This window comes from Dermacentor variabilis, chromosome 1 (assembly GCF_050947875.1).
Source record: "Dermacentor variabilis isolate Ectoservices chromosome 1, ASM5094787v1, whole genome shotgun sequence".
NCBI lineage: Eukaryota > Metazoa > Arthropoda > Arachnida > Ixodida > Ixodidae > Dermacentor > Dermacentor variabilis.
Genome location: NC_134568.1, coordinates 290953834 through 290969691, shown reverse-complemented (window position 1 = coordinate 290969691; position 15858 = coordinate 290953834). Strand labels below are relative to the sequence as shown.

Genomic DNA, 15858 nt, shown 5'->3' with positions numbered 1-15858 from the left:
CCACAAAGCCATTGATCTCTCGGTCAGTGAGAGGCGCTTGCCGAACAACCAATTTTTCGAAAAGATACTGTGGGCGACGTAAGTCAAAGTTTCTCTGAGCCATTAATTCTACTTGTTTAAAATTAAACACATGGCGGTACATAATGTTTTAGTTTTGGAGTGATAGGTCTTGAAACTTGTAATCTACAAGTTGCGAAAGTGCTGTTCTCCCCCCTTAGTAAATTACAATTTTTTCTGAGGATACGCGCTGCCTCTAGCAAAATACAGGTTGATTACTTGCTACAGACAAATTTAACCACCTCACATTACATTTTCGCTCAAGTTAAAAAAAAATTATAGTCGAACCCCCCTAAATCTGCCCATATCTGAACGAGTGCGCCTCTGTTGCTTGGGGCGGAACGTGCAGATCTATTTCTGACCTCACTGAACTCGTCCAGAACAAACGGGTATCTACATTCAAGCACCGCTTTTGCCATTCTGGCGACCATAATCCAACTTTCACAAATATACCTTAACTCGCACATTTAAAATCGAGACGTATTAAATCAGCCCAGACCTTTTATTCGGTCCATGGCACTGTACACTGCCCAAAGCTTCTTGATCACGCACAATTTTCCGTGCCACAAAAGTAGACCAGTTAGTATTCCGCGTTTGCAGTGCGGCCTTGCTGCAGTAGTCCCTGTCATGGCTCAACTTCATAAAACATGTAATAAGTATTCCGTGTGTATTGACATATTTCTTGAAGCGCTTGGTTCTGCCCATTGTTGGTATAACTACAGCGCCACCGGAACTGGTTGATGTAGTTGAGCCATCAGTATAGACGTGTGTGCAGTCACTGCATTTCTCGTACAAGAGGAGTAAAGTAAGTTACTTGAGTGCTGATGCTAGCAATTCTGACTTTTTCTGGAGTCTTGGGATTGTAAGGTTTACTTGAGTACGGCTCACACACTATGGATGAATCGAAGGTCTTGCCGCATGTGCGTTACCTGACGTGAGAGAGGCACGGTGTGCGAAGACAGTTGCACAGAATTTCGTGCGGGGCATTTTTACTGGGAGACTTGCGAGGTGGGGGGTATAGGGGTCCGGGCGAAAGGTCTTATGTGCACACTCGTTGTTTAAATGGTAATGTGCGTTCTAATGGTGTAATCCTGAGCGACTGCAATAACTTCAGTCGTTGAAGCACTCCGCGGTAGACCAAGGCATATCTTGAGGGCTTGGGCTTGGATGCTTTGCATTGTATTCAGGTTAGTTCTGCAGGTGTTGGAGATGACTAGTAGGCGGTACCACAGGAATCCAAGAGGACCCTGTACAGTTGCAGCATAGATTGTATTGACACTGTCCATGTCTTTCCTGCTAGAAGCTTAAACATATGGCTAATTCCTGTCGGGCGTTTTCTCACATAACTCACATGAGGGGTCCAGGAGAGATTTCTGTCAATGATCAACCCCAAGAATCTCTGACTTGTGCTGTGCGAGATCAGCTGTCCGCCGACAGATATCACGTGTCGAGACATTAGTTTTCTGGTAAATGCCACCACTGCACACTTTTCAGATGATAATTGAAGTTCTTGTTCTCGAAGGTAGGATGATGTTAATGTGGCTGCCTTCTGAAGCAGCGCGCGAAGCTGCAGTCGCGTCCCATCCGACGTCCAAATACAAATGTCATCGGCATAGATGGAGAGCCTAACGGTGCATGGAAGGGTGTCAGCGAGTCCCGTATCACTACGTCTACAGCTGCAGATCTCGCGGCTCTACGCGACACGCTTCATGTGATAAATGCTGAAAGTCCTCAAAAATGGGTGGTCTTCTGCGATTCAAGGCCGGCCTTGCAATGTGTGCAGTTGTTTTTCCGACATGGAACTCACGATCAGCTCACGTGTGAAATCGTGGAAGTTGTCCACCACTAGAGGGACAAGGGTCATGATATCTTATTTCAATGGATACCAGGTCATTGCGGTATCATTGCGCAGATAAGACAGCTCGTACGTCAAACAAAGAAGACCACTGCGTCCCCATTCCTCTCTCAAGGACCGACGCTCCGAGACAACTTCGCAATCTAGCACACACGCACTACCTAGCAGAGTGGAATACCGCACATACAAGGCGCACCAGACTGCAAAGACAAAACCCTTCACTGCAACTCAGACCTCCGGCAGGACTGTACCGACGCGAAGCGTCTCTTCTGGGTCGGTTGTAGCTGGGAGTTGCCTTCACGAAAGTTAACTCAGCACTAATTGGAATGGCTGATAGTCCTGTATGTGACGTTTGCGGATGCCAGGAGAACATTGACCACTTATTGTGCCACTGTCCTCACTTTCAAGCACAAAGACAATTTTTGTCCAACACATTGAGGAAACTAGACGAGCGTCCTCTGAGTGAACAGACAGCACTAGAGCACCGTCCCCACAGATCATCGGCTCAGAAGGCAGTGAAGGCACTTTCGTGCTTTCTGAGAACGTCTGGTTTGCACGAGCGGCTTTGACTCAATGACACTCTGTGCACGTCTCTATACTCTCTCTCTCCCCCCTTCCCCCAGTGTAGGGTAGCCAAGCAGACTCTTGACTGGTTAACATCCCTGCCTTCTATCTATCTATCTATCTATCTATCTATCTATCTATCTATCTATCTATCTATCTGTCTGTCTGTCTGTCTGTCTGTCTGTCTGTCTGTCTGTCTGTCTATCTATCTATCTATCTATCTATCTATCTATCTATCTTGACATATTTCAGAGTTCCTTCTCTCTGTTCTGTACGTGTGTAGATACGCATCGTTTATGATCGATTCCCTTTTACACCTACCTCATTGTTTTCCTTAATCTTATTTGTTTCTATACCTGACATTGTTTAGTCTACCACCATTTGCCTTCTATGTATATTATATTCGGCGTATTACTTATTAAATGCACCAGTACGAGGGCTCCGTAGCTGTTCCTAGGCCCAATAATAAACTATTTATTTATTTATTTATTTATTTATGTATTTATTTATTTATTTATTTATTTATTTATTGTGTTATTATTGTTGATCTTGTTGTTGAAGGCAATCGCCATAAAAGTCTACCCAAGTCTCTTACATTTCCACATGGCCATGTAGACCGAAATAACTGGTGTCAAATTATACTTTAATATTTACCTGAAAACGCACGCGGCACCCCTAAACGCGGCTCGCCGCCCAACCCTTCCGTGATGTAGGAGTGTGGCCTCATTTCACGCTTCTCTACTACGTCAACAGGGGTGTTTGCACAGGCTGCACCATGAGTCGCACTTCGCGGTGGCCTTGGTTCACCCTTTGCGCCTTTTCGTTACATAAGCTATCTCAATCTCTCCCTTCAACGAATAATTTGACGTTATTTCTGTCCACATGGCCATGTTGAAATGCAGATAGATGTAACCAGACGTTTAAAACTATTCGCTTCAACTTTCCGATATAAGCTTGTGCCGTGAAGCTTGTAACTAAGAGGTTCATGCATTTATAGAAATATTCTAATTAGTGAATAAATTGCATTGGGTTTTCTTGTAGATAATGTCCGCCTGGGCTAATTATTAATCTGTTTTGACGTAGTTCCAGTAAACGTTGTTGATCTTTTTTTTTTAGTGTTCGAAGTAAAAGAAACTATAGTCTTTTTTTTTTTACTTAAAAGCTTAAAGATACGTGGTTCTTTCATGTCTTTTCATAGTCGAATGTGCTTTGGTTTTTGTTTGTTCTCATTTATTGTGTGTCTTGAGGCAGCTGGCCCACCAGGCGTGCGTAAGCTACGCTAGTTTGTATATATTCGCACCGCGTATTGTAATAAAATTTCGTGGGAATTCAGGGCTCCGTCTCGTCTCGTCTATTTTTCGTCGTCGTCGTCATTCAGCCTGCGCTGTTCTTTATCAGCCTACTTCCGTTGCACGTACCCACTGACGGCACCGCATCAGCCCACCTTTGCGTCGTACAACTACAGCAATATTGAAAAAAGCGAGATTGCTTATTTCGGAAAGCTAACAGTACCGGAGCAAACACATGCAGACGAGGGAGGGTCAAAGGCAGCACCGGGACCAACCATTAGTGGCAACATGCATCCAATCGAGACAAAATAGGATGCACTAAAGCTATAAGAAAGAAGTCGCATTTTCGTCCAAAAGGCGAAGCATCGATTTCGACAGCAAGTTAGTAGACAGCCATAATAAGTAAGGATAGGAGTTTTATGGGCCGTACAAACTTGTAAACACTCGTTTACTAACTAAATTAACAATCATGGTGTCAGCGCGTACAGGCGAACATGCACACATCACACTCGATGACCGCGGATACTCGCGGTCAAAACACTGGCGTGAGGAAGTGCGGCAGTAGCAGTGATCAGAGTGACCTTCATGGTGTTTTTCCACTGATCCGTGTTTTCTTAGGAACCTCATCGCCATTGCTGAATGTCCCGGCGCGCACACTTGCATATTGCATACGGCTCAAGATACTTCTTCCCGAGGTTAAGCACTTATTTGGAGGCCTCGCTTCTTCGGCTAGACACGGAATGACAATCTGCAGAATGCTTCGCTCAGAGTGGAAACGACAGGCACGGTTGCACCGGGACGTTCTATTCTTCCAACTTCGCAGCGCTGAGACCCCTCCCAGGGCAAAGAAGAAGTGGCTTGAACTTCGTGTCATCACCGGCAGGCACCAAACCAAACCGAACCGAACAATTGAATTCATCTGGCAGGACGCACTCATCCAGCTCCGGGCAATCACCCCCCAAGAAGTCTCCTACGCCAAGCAACCCAGTCCACACAGCATGCGATGTGCCTATTCCGGAAGGAGTGCAACGGGTGTTAAGCTTGGGTCCCAAGTGGGCAGTGGAACCTCAGATGTCACCACCAGAACTGCTCACTCTTGTTCGGCAAGTAGCCAAGCGAGCCCCTGAGGCTGACACTAAACGTTGTGTTTCTGAAGGCGTACATGTTTTGTCGCAGTCTAATGCCCTCCGCAAAAGCTTGCCTGTAAACAGCGTCGTGCCGTTATTTAGAGAGCATTCCCTTTCGTTGCTAACTGCTGACAAGGAAGGAGGTTTTGTTGTTTTACCAAATGACGTGTTTGGCTCAGGAGCCCAAGGTAAGAACTGAAGCGAAAAACTTTGTAAAGCACTGAGTCTAAATCGGTTAGCCAGTTCTATTGACAAAAGCAAAAAGCCTAGCTAGGATTTGTTTTTCACTGTCGAAACCCACAAGGTTAACTGGCCGCTACAAGTCATTATATCCGAGAAGGGGACTTAGGAGAAAGTAGTTGCTTTGTTTTTACAGGAGAAACTTAGTCTGCCAACAACTGACGACCCTTTTCTGGTAAAAGACAAATGATATATAAGTGCGTATATAAGGTAATGACAAGGGCCTCAACGCCTGCTTCACATCAAAGACCTGTACTATTCTTTACCGCATGATACGCTGCTGCAGTGCGTAGAAGACTGTACTGACAACTACGGCTCAGTTGCTTTCCAGAATGCTTCTGCTGTTTCGGTAAGCGGCTTCCTCGAGCTGCTTGGATTATACTTAAGGTAACGTTTGCCTCATGGTATGAACACATTTACATTTAAAAAAAAGCGGTGTGTGTATTGGTTCATGCATAGCACCAATTTTAAGCGACATTTTTCTCGCTTACCATGACCGACTACTTGCAAGCCGCCTTGATAACACAGTGGTTGTAAAGGTTTTCCGTTTTGTGGATGACTTCTTGTTACTTTTTGCGTGTGAAGGTGAAGGTTTTGGGCCTGCTGTTTCAGGTGTACTTAGCCAATTCAACGAGTGTTTGTCGCCACTTGTCCTGATGCATGAACCACCGGTAGATGACTCGTTAAGGTTTTTAGATTTTCGATCACTTGTGCTGGATGTACGAGCCCAGAGGGAACAAGCCGCTTTTGTCTTATCCGTCGGCCCATTCCAAGCTGGTTAAACGGGGCATTGTAAAGCTTTGCTTCACATATTCCCTAAACAAGTCTGGCTTCCACTCTTTAACGCACAGTCTCCAAACGCAAGTCTCCCGCCTAACATATGCTGGGTACCCCCAGCTTTTGTTAGTTTCAGTTGCAGAAAAGATATTAAAGAAAATCAAGTTGGCAGACAAAGCACCAGCTCACAGCGCTGCCAGAGACAATAAGCCAGTCGCGGTGCTCCGTTACTTGCACAAGATATTGCACAGTTTGAAGATAGGCAGTAAAGTAGATGTTAAAGTTGTTTTTTCTGCCCAGGAGAAATTATCAGTGCTCTGTAGACGTGTGAATGCTCATGCCGCACGACGAAATATTCGCACTATTAACCATGGGAATCGGTTTGGAGCATGCGCCCTGGGTGTGGTTTACATGATTCCCTTGACTTGCGAAGAGAAATACGCGTTGGCCAAACAGGTAGATGTTTAAATTAGCCATTGAGAGAACATTTTTACTGTGTTTATACCGCCTTGCAATGTCACCTTGGCATTCACTGCAGAGACTGTCATTGTGACCCTGAATTTGAAAACTGCGTCGTAATTTCCAAACACCGAAAACAGCTTACACGTGAAATCATAGAGGCTGACAAGATACAGCTGCTGGGTGACCTTTGCATCAGCATGCCGTCTATTGCCCTCACCAAAAACGAAATCGAGTATCTCGCTGTGATGCAATAGGGGTTCATGTGTGACATAATGCAAAAGTTTTTTTTTTTTCATTCTCATGTATATAGCTCTGGCGATTTCGCAAATAAAGATCAGTTGAAGTCAGTGCCTCTGTTGGGTTCTTCCTTCAGTCCTCGTCTTTTGCGCTGTGCAAACATGTCGATATTCATGCTATCTATCGCTTCAACGCAAGGTGGCGATTACAACATTTTTATTGAAAATCATGGCGGGATCTCAGGGTGACCCCTGTTAGGGCTGACTCCTTCGGCCGAAGTGACGATTTTCAGTTGTTCCCCGAGCTCGGCAGCAGTCCTAAGTGAGGCCTCCCAGGTAAGTTTAGAGCGGGCTGGCAAGAGCGTTTTGGGGGGAGGTGAACCTCTACATCCCCAGAGAATGTGGTCTTGTGTTGCCAATTCATTGAAGTTGCAATTTTGACATATGGGGTTAAAGTCCCTATTGGCGATAATCGCCATTATATGTAGGCTGAGAAAAGAGTCTATCTGAAGCTGGCGAAGGACGGTGGCCTGCGCTCTGGTAAGGTGCCGATGAAGCACGGGATAAGTCCGCCTTATTTCTTTGTACAAGTTTGTGATTTCGTTATATGTGGTCACCGCCGCTCCCGGAGAATCCGAGTCGGAGTGGCGCACCTCCCGGCTTGTTAACCCTCGGGCGATGCGATGCGCTTCCTCGTTCCCAGGATTTCCGGAGTGGGCGAGGACCCACACTAGATTGATAAGTCTGTCCGCTTGATACAAAGTGTGGTAATAATTGTTTAACATTTGGTGCGTAGTTTTGCTAAGAGTGCCTTTACTGTAACTTAAGATCGCGCTTTTTGAATCGCTCATGATTGTATGAACGAAGTCATTCGTGATGGCTAGAGCGATTACAGTCTCCTCCGCCTCAAGGGCGGAGAAGGCCTCAACCATGGCCGCGTTCAAAATGCGGCCGCTCTTGGTCACTACGCTTTCAACGTATTTTCCGCTATCCAGCAACGGCCGCATCCACATAGGCAACAGCTAGAGTGGTCGTCCTTATACTTATCCCACAACAGCTTTGCCCTGGCCGTACGATGACTGTCGTGCCTTCCTGGGAGCATGTTTTTAGGAATAGGCTTAATGATCAGTTGTCGTCCTGCTATTTGTGGCAAGGGGGTTCGTCCCCCAGAGGCGACTGTGAGATTTAGGCCCAGCTCGTCCAGAATGTTCCTGCCGGCCAGTGTACCGGACAGACGGAAAATCTGCGCCGTTTTCTGCGCCTCAGTCAGTTCTTCTACAGTGTTATGTGCCTAATCTCAACAGTTTGTCCGAATCGGTATACTTTGGTAGCCCCAACGCTGTTCTGTATGCTAGACGGATTAATGCGTTAATTTTGTTCCTATCCGCTCGCCTTGGGTAGCAGTAAGGGAGGGAGTACACTATGCGAGTGATCAGAAATGCCTGAATCAGCCGACATAGGTCCCCCTCCTTCATGCCTATGTGCCTTGATGCGATTCTTTTTTATTAATCCGCACATTTGTCGGATCGTGGATTGCAGCCCGGCTACACGCGTCGAATGTGCACAATGCCCTCTGGAGCTCCCTGTCTGTCGCCACAGTAGCCGATTGACTGCTGTAATTATCCGTGACTCCCCTCAGAAGCATTGCAGAAGCTACAGCGCCTCCCTTTCTACTAACGTGCGAGGCCAGCGGGGACGCAGATATAACTGTACAGAAAAATCCTGTGCGTTGCGGGTGTTGTGCTGTATGAGCATTCCCAGCACCCGGATGGTCAGCACAGGCGGGACTAGCTGCGCCAGATTCCATTCGAACCCCAATTGCCGAGGCCTGCTGTCGGCTGTCTGTTTTGTCTGTTCTGTTTCAGATTATTAGTAGAACAGATTTCTGGGAAGAACATGTTAGCGCGTTTAGTTTAACGCAATCTTGAACCGTGTCCGCTGCCATTTGCAGTGCCTCTGAAATTTCGCCATCTGAGCCAGTGTCTGTCCAGATTGTTATGTCGTCTGCATATACTGAATGGCCAACGTGGGGTATAGCATCTAGGAGGGGTGGCAAGTTTCTCACGGTAATGTTAAAAAGTAAAGGTGCGAGAACTGCTACTTGCAGGGTTCCTCGTGTTCCTAAGGTGAAGCATTCGCTCTTGAGGTCACCCGGATAAATTTCTGCAGTTCTCTCCTTGAGGAAGGTTGAGATATATATGCAAAACTGCGTTTCCCCACGTTCATCTGGTTCAGAGTGGTTACGATTGAACGATGCGTAACACTGTCAAAGGGCTTGCGCTAGTACACAGCACACGCAAAGCTACGAGCCGTCGGTCCACCTAGACTCTACCCCCAAAGCAGATCGCTTTCAAGATAAGGCCCGCGCGACCGCGCCATACACAGTTGCTGCCGAAGTGCAACGCCCCCTACCTCCACTCCCCCCGGTTCCTTTTGCGCGACGGAACACGGCGCGCTTCCTCCCCGCTTTCCTCCCTTGCACGCGCGAGAAGGATTCGCGATCGCCGGCTCATCCTCGCACGGTTTCACTCACAGCATACGGCCCACGGCGACGGTGTTATCGCCCATAGACTTTACACGGAGCATCACGGCGACGGCAGAAATGCGCCCAGAGTATCATATAATTGCTGTCGCAAAAAAGTAAGTACTGTAGATATAGTTAAAACTCGATCTAACGAAACCCACTTTTACGAAGTTCTCGATCTAACGAAGAAATTTCCATACCGCGGCAGGTACCCATGGGGTTCAATGTTGTCATCAACCCGAATTAACGAAACTAGCTTGTCCGAACTCGATTTAACGAAGTTTTTCCTGAAAAATAAGAGTTCAAAAACGGTGATTTCTTTCTAATTTTGACACCGTAGGGTTTTCCTTCGAGTGTGCGCTGTAAACATATTGCGTTAAAACATCTAGGCGCCATGGTCACGGCTGGAATTCTGACGAGGCTGCACACCGCACCCATGCGCGGAACAGTGGACTCAACACCGCCTTGGTATATGGGCGGCGTTGGTTGATTTCGTTATTTCATGGTTTAGGCGACAGGTGGCTGATTAGCGACAAATACAATGCTGCGGTAGCTTTTGCGTGTCGCTACGTTGCCATGTTAGATTTCGAAAGACCAGTGGCGTAGCTAGGTCGCCTGGCACCCGGGGTCCATAGGTCTTCTGTCACCCCCCTCCTCGGAAGTAGGCGGCGGAAAGAGGGGTGCCTTCAGACGTATATGACACCCCCCCCCCTCACTGGCCCCTTGCACCCGGGGCCCACGGCCCCCCCCCCTGTTGCTACGCCACTGCGAAAGACCAAAAAGTTCTTTTCTCGACTTTACGAACTTCCGATTTAACAAAATAATTCGAGCGTAGTCATCACTTCGTTAAATCGAGTTTCAACTGTATCTGGAATCTGTTTCGGAATAGACGTTAAAAAAAGGGAGGAGTAGAAAAAGCGGACACGATTGAGTACAACGATAACGGAACAAATGTTGAACGCCATGCCTCCACCGACCATCAATCCCTATACCAACTTGTACAGCTCTCTGTAGTTCTAACATATCGGAATAATTTTACGTCATGAGTTACAGCAAGATCGCGGCAATGCAAATATAGTTATATGTACATGAGTATAAATTGAACATTAACTAGAACGTTAAGAAAAAGAAAAAAAAAGTAGAAAATTTAAGAAAAGTTAGGCCAATTATAGGCAACAAAAATCTATTACCAAACCACAAAAACAATAACCGATGACAAGAACTATTCAAGAAATGTACTTTTGGAGAGTATTCGAATGTAGATAATAATGGCAATATCTTTAAAGAATATGGCAAAAAATTCCAGTGCTTTAAGCAGATTGTTTTAATTTAAGCACATTGTCATTTTACGCTAGTCCCACATTTAGGCAACAAGAAATTATTATTCAGTGCAAGCGTACTCAGATTAATTACTAGTGACCGAAAAGTTAAAATCGACAAGTCCAAACGCCAGCTAATTGGTAAGCTGCCTAAGAACGTAGTTACAAGGTAAAAAAAACGTATTGTGAACAGACAGGCTCTTGCTAGATCGAAGTAGAACGCTGGAGATATAATAATGAATACGTCTGATTATGCAGACCGCCTGAACCCGAATGTGCTGCACAGAAAGTGAAATTGGTAAATATATATCCCATGAAACAGTAATGTAATTCAGATGACTGCATAAAAAAGCAAAGTATGTACGAAAAAGAATACGCTGGGGTAAAAAGAATCCACCGTAGTAAGCACTGATTTTAATATCATGTCGCCTTTAAAATGCGTGGCGTGATTAAATAATTTTGCCCTGGTAGGAACAGAAAGCCGGAAAACGAGGCAGGTATTTCTCAAAAAGAAGGGAATGCAAGCAAGCGCGTTAATCATTTTGCTACAGGTCTCAATGAAGGGAAACAAATATACACTATAGGAAGCTCGCTAATGAAGAAATATGGCCACCGAAGATGCTTTCGCGTAAACTACGAAGAGCTCAAACGCCCTCGTTTGATAAGATTGCGTTCACCGCCAAGCGTCAGTGGAAACTCGCGATTAATCATGCTAAAAACGTCGCTTCGACGTGTCAATCAACGGCAGCGCGTATAAAACGATGCGATATGCGCTAACCGTGCCACGAGGTTGGTACACGTACGCCGTTGCCGGGTATTATCAAAAAGGACTCACCGGCAGACGTGGACGCTTGAGGACCAGGGTTGTAGTCTGTAATGATAAAAATAAAAAGGAAATAGATTAAAAACCACCGAAAGACACCGAAATTACAATTCATAAACGCCGCTCAGCTCCGCCGCTCCATGCAAGGCCACGCTTTTTTCGTTGCCCAGTTGATTCAGTGCGGGACGTGTCCCGCGCGGAGAATGTAGGTTCGACTTCCACCATTCCATTTTTCCGAGTAATGAATTCAACAGCGTAAGAGGTTTATTTCCACTACATTTCTTTGCTTCGGTGTTTAATAATTCTAAACGGTTGTTATAAGTAATTAAATACTGGGCTCCTCCGTTTATACTTTTAGCTCATCACAAACAGAAACACTCATTACAGCACTTGTTGCTTCTGAAGGAAGTACCAGCAGTGCTCAAGTAAAACTCTTGCTTGGGCTAGTTTGTTCATGCTTGAAGTAGTAAAGGCAAGGCGCAGAAGACAAGGACTCAGGAAGAACTCAGTCCTGTCGTTTGTGTTCTTCTTCCCGAGTCCTGGTTTTCTGCGCCTTGCCTTTACTACTACCAGCAGTGCATTCAGCGTGTAACATATCCGCAGCAGGAGATACAGCGCTGTTTATTTTACTTCCGTGTAATCGTGTACTTGTCCACATCCTTGAATGAGATGTGCGTCCAACGAAAAAAATTTTGCCCACAAACTTTCTGAGCTGTTTGTGTATGTTGGCGTGTAGAGCCCGCCCACCAAGGTGTTGGCAGAGAGCTTAGAAACGTGAAGAGAGGAGAGGTATACAATGGTAAGACACCGATTTGCTACACTACACAAGGTGTCCCACGTAACTTGAGCCAAATATTAAGTATATGAAAATGCCACGTAGCTGGACAGAACCAAGGTAAGGTTGTTTGCCGTTGCTTGGACATGCTCAGATTATTTTTTTGCATTCCGCCTAATTAGATAATTAGCCTAAACTAATTAATATTTTTTTCTACTATTACAATTAGAGCAAACGTGTCGATGAAAAAAAAAACATTGTAGAGCAACATGAAAAACTTCCGCTACAGCTTTCTGTTGCTCGATACGTGTTACATAAAAGTATTTTTCCGAGCGTGAAAGAAGCCCGCAAATACACGCAACATTGCCACTCGACTGGCCGCTCGAGGCACTGCGTGCATTCGCGGGCTTTTTTCACGCTCGGAAAACCACTTTTATGTAGCACGTATCCAGCAAGAGAAAGCTGTAGCGGGAGTTTTTCATGTTGCTCGACATTTATTTTTCCATTTACACTTTTCATCTAATCGTAAAATTTGAGAAGGTGATTAATTATTTAGGAATACTTTTCTCATTAGGCGGATCGAAAAAAAAATATAATCTGAATATCTGCAAGCGATGGCAAACATTACATTGGTTCTGTCCAGCTACGTGGCATTTGCATATTTTTAATTTTTGGTCAAGTTGCGAGGGACACCCTTCATATACTGGGTGTTTCACGTAACTTGTGCCAACAGTTTTTAAAAAAATAGTTAGCCGCAGCTGGTTGAAATTAACGGCATATAGTTTGCCGTCATGTGGCGCTCAGAGTATTCTTTAATATTTCGCTTAATTAGTTAATGAACTAAAATCAATTATGAATCTTTTTTAATAGTCACTTTAGGGTCAAGTGCATTTCGTTACGTTGTAGAGGGCATTCGAAAGCCACGAATAAAATTTTCTCTGGCAACGCACATGCTGCGTGGCGATTTTTTTCGGCGTTTAAAGAAAGCCGGCCAAATATGAAATAACACCCCGTGACTGCGGGCAGACCGCAGTGGGGTGCGATTCTGCACAGCACAAACCTTCAAGACCAAATCCTGGCCGTCCAGCGCGCCGCGACGGGGCGGGTAGGCTAGACCTGCCCGTCCCTACGTGGGAGTAGCCTGGCGGCGCGGGTCAATCTCCGCGGCTGCACTGGGCCCTAATAAAGCTGTACTCACTCACTCACTCACATGGTTTTGTTTGATATTTTGCGGGCTTTCTTTAAACGCCGAAAAAAAAAATCACCACGCAGCATGCATGCACGTTTCCACAAAAAATTGGATCGGTCGTTTCTGAATCCCCTCTACAACGCAGCTGAATGCACTTGGCCGTAAAGTGATTATTAAAAAAAATCATATTTCATCTTAGTCAACTAATTAAGCGGATTATATAAAAAATACTCTAAGGAGCGGCACTTGACGACAAACCATATGCCGTCGGCTTCATTCAGCTGCGGCTACCCACCATTTTCAATCCTTGGCACAAGAGTACAAAATGAGGAAAGGGAGCGTAAAAAATATTTCTGCGCACACAGTAAGACGCATGACCCGAAAGCGACAACTCAGGCTGGTTTAGCCACAGCCCAAAAATCTTCACCTCTCAAAACGCAATAAAACCCAACTCTAGAAGAGTTTAACAGTATGCGCAAAGGGCGACACTAATCGTTCACACGAGCAAATCACGCACTCAGTGGTTTCCTCGCATTCGCAACAGTCTAGCGTGGGTGTATAACCAGTTACAATGCACCATGAATACGCACTAACTGTAAAGATATTTCCCAGCCACAGGCCGGAGAGAGAGGTGTGGGTTAGGGTAGTGTGGTGGCACTTCGACCATTGGACATGGGTATAAAGAAGCGAAAAGGACCCTTCTTTTAGCCATGGAGGAACGAAATCTTTCAGCCCACGTTCTCCACGTCCTTGGTGACTGACCAAAGATTCAGTCTTTGTAGGATGCAAGGCGACTTTCTTTGGAGAAAAAAAGAAAAATAAAAGAAAGGAAGCGCTGTCCTCCATAGCAGACAACGGAAGCAGACGACGCAATGCTCGTTATTCGCTGCGCACTTTCTATGCGTTGCGCTTTGTTATGGTCCACAACTAAAGCTTATGCGTCGCTTTCTGTTAGTTGAACATAAAGCTAAAGAAGCACAGTCAGATTGCAGCTTCTTTGTTCAGCTTTGTCTTCGGACAAAGATGAACTGGTTGGCACAGGTTAGCAGAAACACTCAACAAGGCCCTAAAAATGCCTTATGAATTCATTAGAGTTGCCCTGCACACCAGGTTGTTTCGACTCGGCAACGAACTGACAATGAATTGCGGTGATAAGGTCAGCCAGTAGTTTCCTCCGTTGCAAACGGATATATTCGTGGACTGTCGTCTGCTAGTTCACCCATGTTGGTTTGAGGCACACCCTGCGGCGAAATGGCGAAGAACCCAAACCAAAAAACTTCAGGACGCCAAGCAGAGCATTATAGAGTACGTTAGGTAAAAATCAAGTGCTGACATGAACAGAGAGAATCAATTTTTATTCTCGATGATGAATGTTAGGGCCGCGAAGGTGATGAAAAGTTCCGTCGCGTGCTCCTCGGAGCATAGAGTTTCATAGAATAACGGCTGCTAATCTCGAAGACCGTGCATTTCTGTTCAGCAGGCATCGAACACGCCTACTTGTTATTAAATTACAATATTGATATTTTTGATATGAACGGCATTAGTAATTAAAATCCCAAGACTTGGACTTGCAAGTTGTAAGCTGTTCCGTTTCCAAAAAAAATTATTCTAACAGATGAACGGCATAGCTCATGCCGTATTTTCGTAGCAATCGCAACAATAGTTGAGAAAAAAACTAAAAAGCTTTCTTAGTTCAATTGTACGCTTCAAATGAAAATATAAACTTAATGGCAAGCTTTGAGCGCAAACTTCATTTTTGAACCCTGTTAAACAATTGACTGCAAATGTGGCCAGGTTTTTGCATAACTTGTAATGTTGCCAGATTTCTATGATATTTTTCTTACTTACAACGCGATTGCAGATTGGTGTATTATATCTAACGTTTGTTTTATTAGGCAAACAATAATCTGTGGTCATCGCGCAAACACATTTTAATATATTTCAATGTTGCCTAACATGTGTAAGTTCTATTGTACAGTGTTGCCTGTATTTTGTGACTAAGTATCCTATTTTATATTGAAGTATTTGCGACAAGATGGTCTTAGTTTGATTTGGTTATATGTTTTACAAAGCTTCATAAAACCAAAGGCAATAAAAGCTTTTTATAAAGTAAATTTGCGTTGTGTTGCATCATTGTGGCTGGACCGCCCCTTTCTTCTGACAGCTGAGGAGTAGCAACATAAACTAAGTAGCTTGTTACTTTGTGATACAATACTAAGTAGTAAGTAATACAATACTAATCCGGACACCTTTTATTGGGCAAGGTCGCTTTACATGCAAGTGCTATCAAAGGACGCTTTTTTAAATAATTAAAAAGCGTACGGCGATGTTTGGTGTAGCGGTGTGGCATCGAGGTCCTTCTAGTGGCAAAGTTCTGACTGGTGTTGCAGAAGTCGCGGGGCACGGTAGGATTGAACTTAGCGTAAAAAGTTGGTGGCTGGACGCAATTATATTTACTCAATCGTGTTTTATTTTCTTTTACTAATTGTAACAACGTGTCATTATTTCGCATTTTTGGCGGCGCCTGCAGGATACCAAAGCAACCAAAACGCCAACGGGGACACCAAAGCCAGAACCCGGGCTGGTCCGTGGGTTGGGGCTCGCAGAGGCCTGCGCGTGCC

At 45.1% G+C, this 15858-nt stretch overlaps 1 protein-coding gene across 4 annotated transcripts in view; it reads right to left on the bottom strand.

The window, feature by feature from the left end:
- The window catches only part of LOC142567368 (uncharacterized), a 996706-nt gene that overhangs the window by 749781 nt on the left and 231067 nt on the right, over window positions 1-15858 (bottom strand). For all 4 annotated transcript variants that reach the window (XR_012825184.1, XM_075677836.1, XM_075677835.1 and 1 more), the window contains exon 3: window positions 11286-11321. Coding sequence is in view for 3 of the 4 variants with exons in the window: in XM_075677836.1 (XP_075533951.1) it covers window positions 11286-11321 (36 nt within the window). In the remaining variant the exon portion in view is untranslated. The remainder of the gene's footprint in view (window positions 1-11285; window positions 11322-15858) is intronic.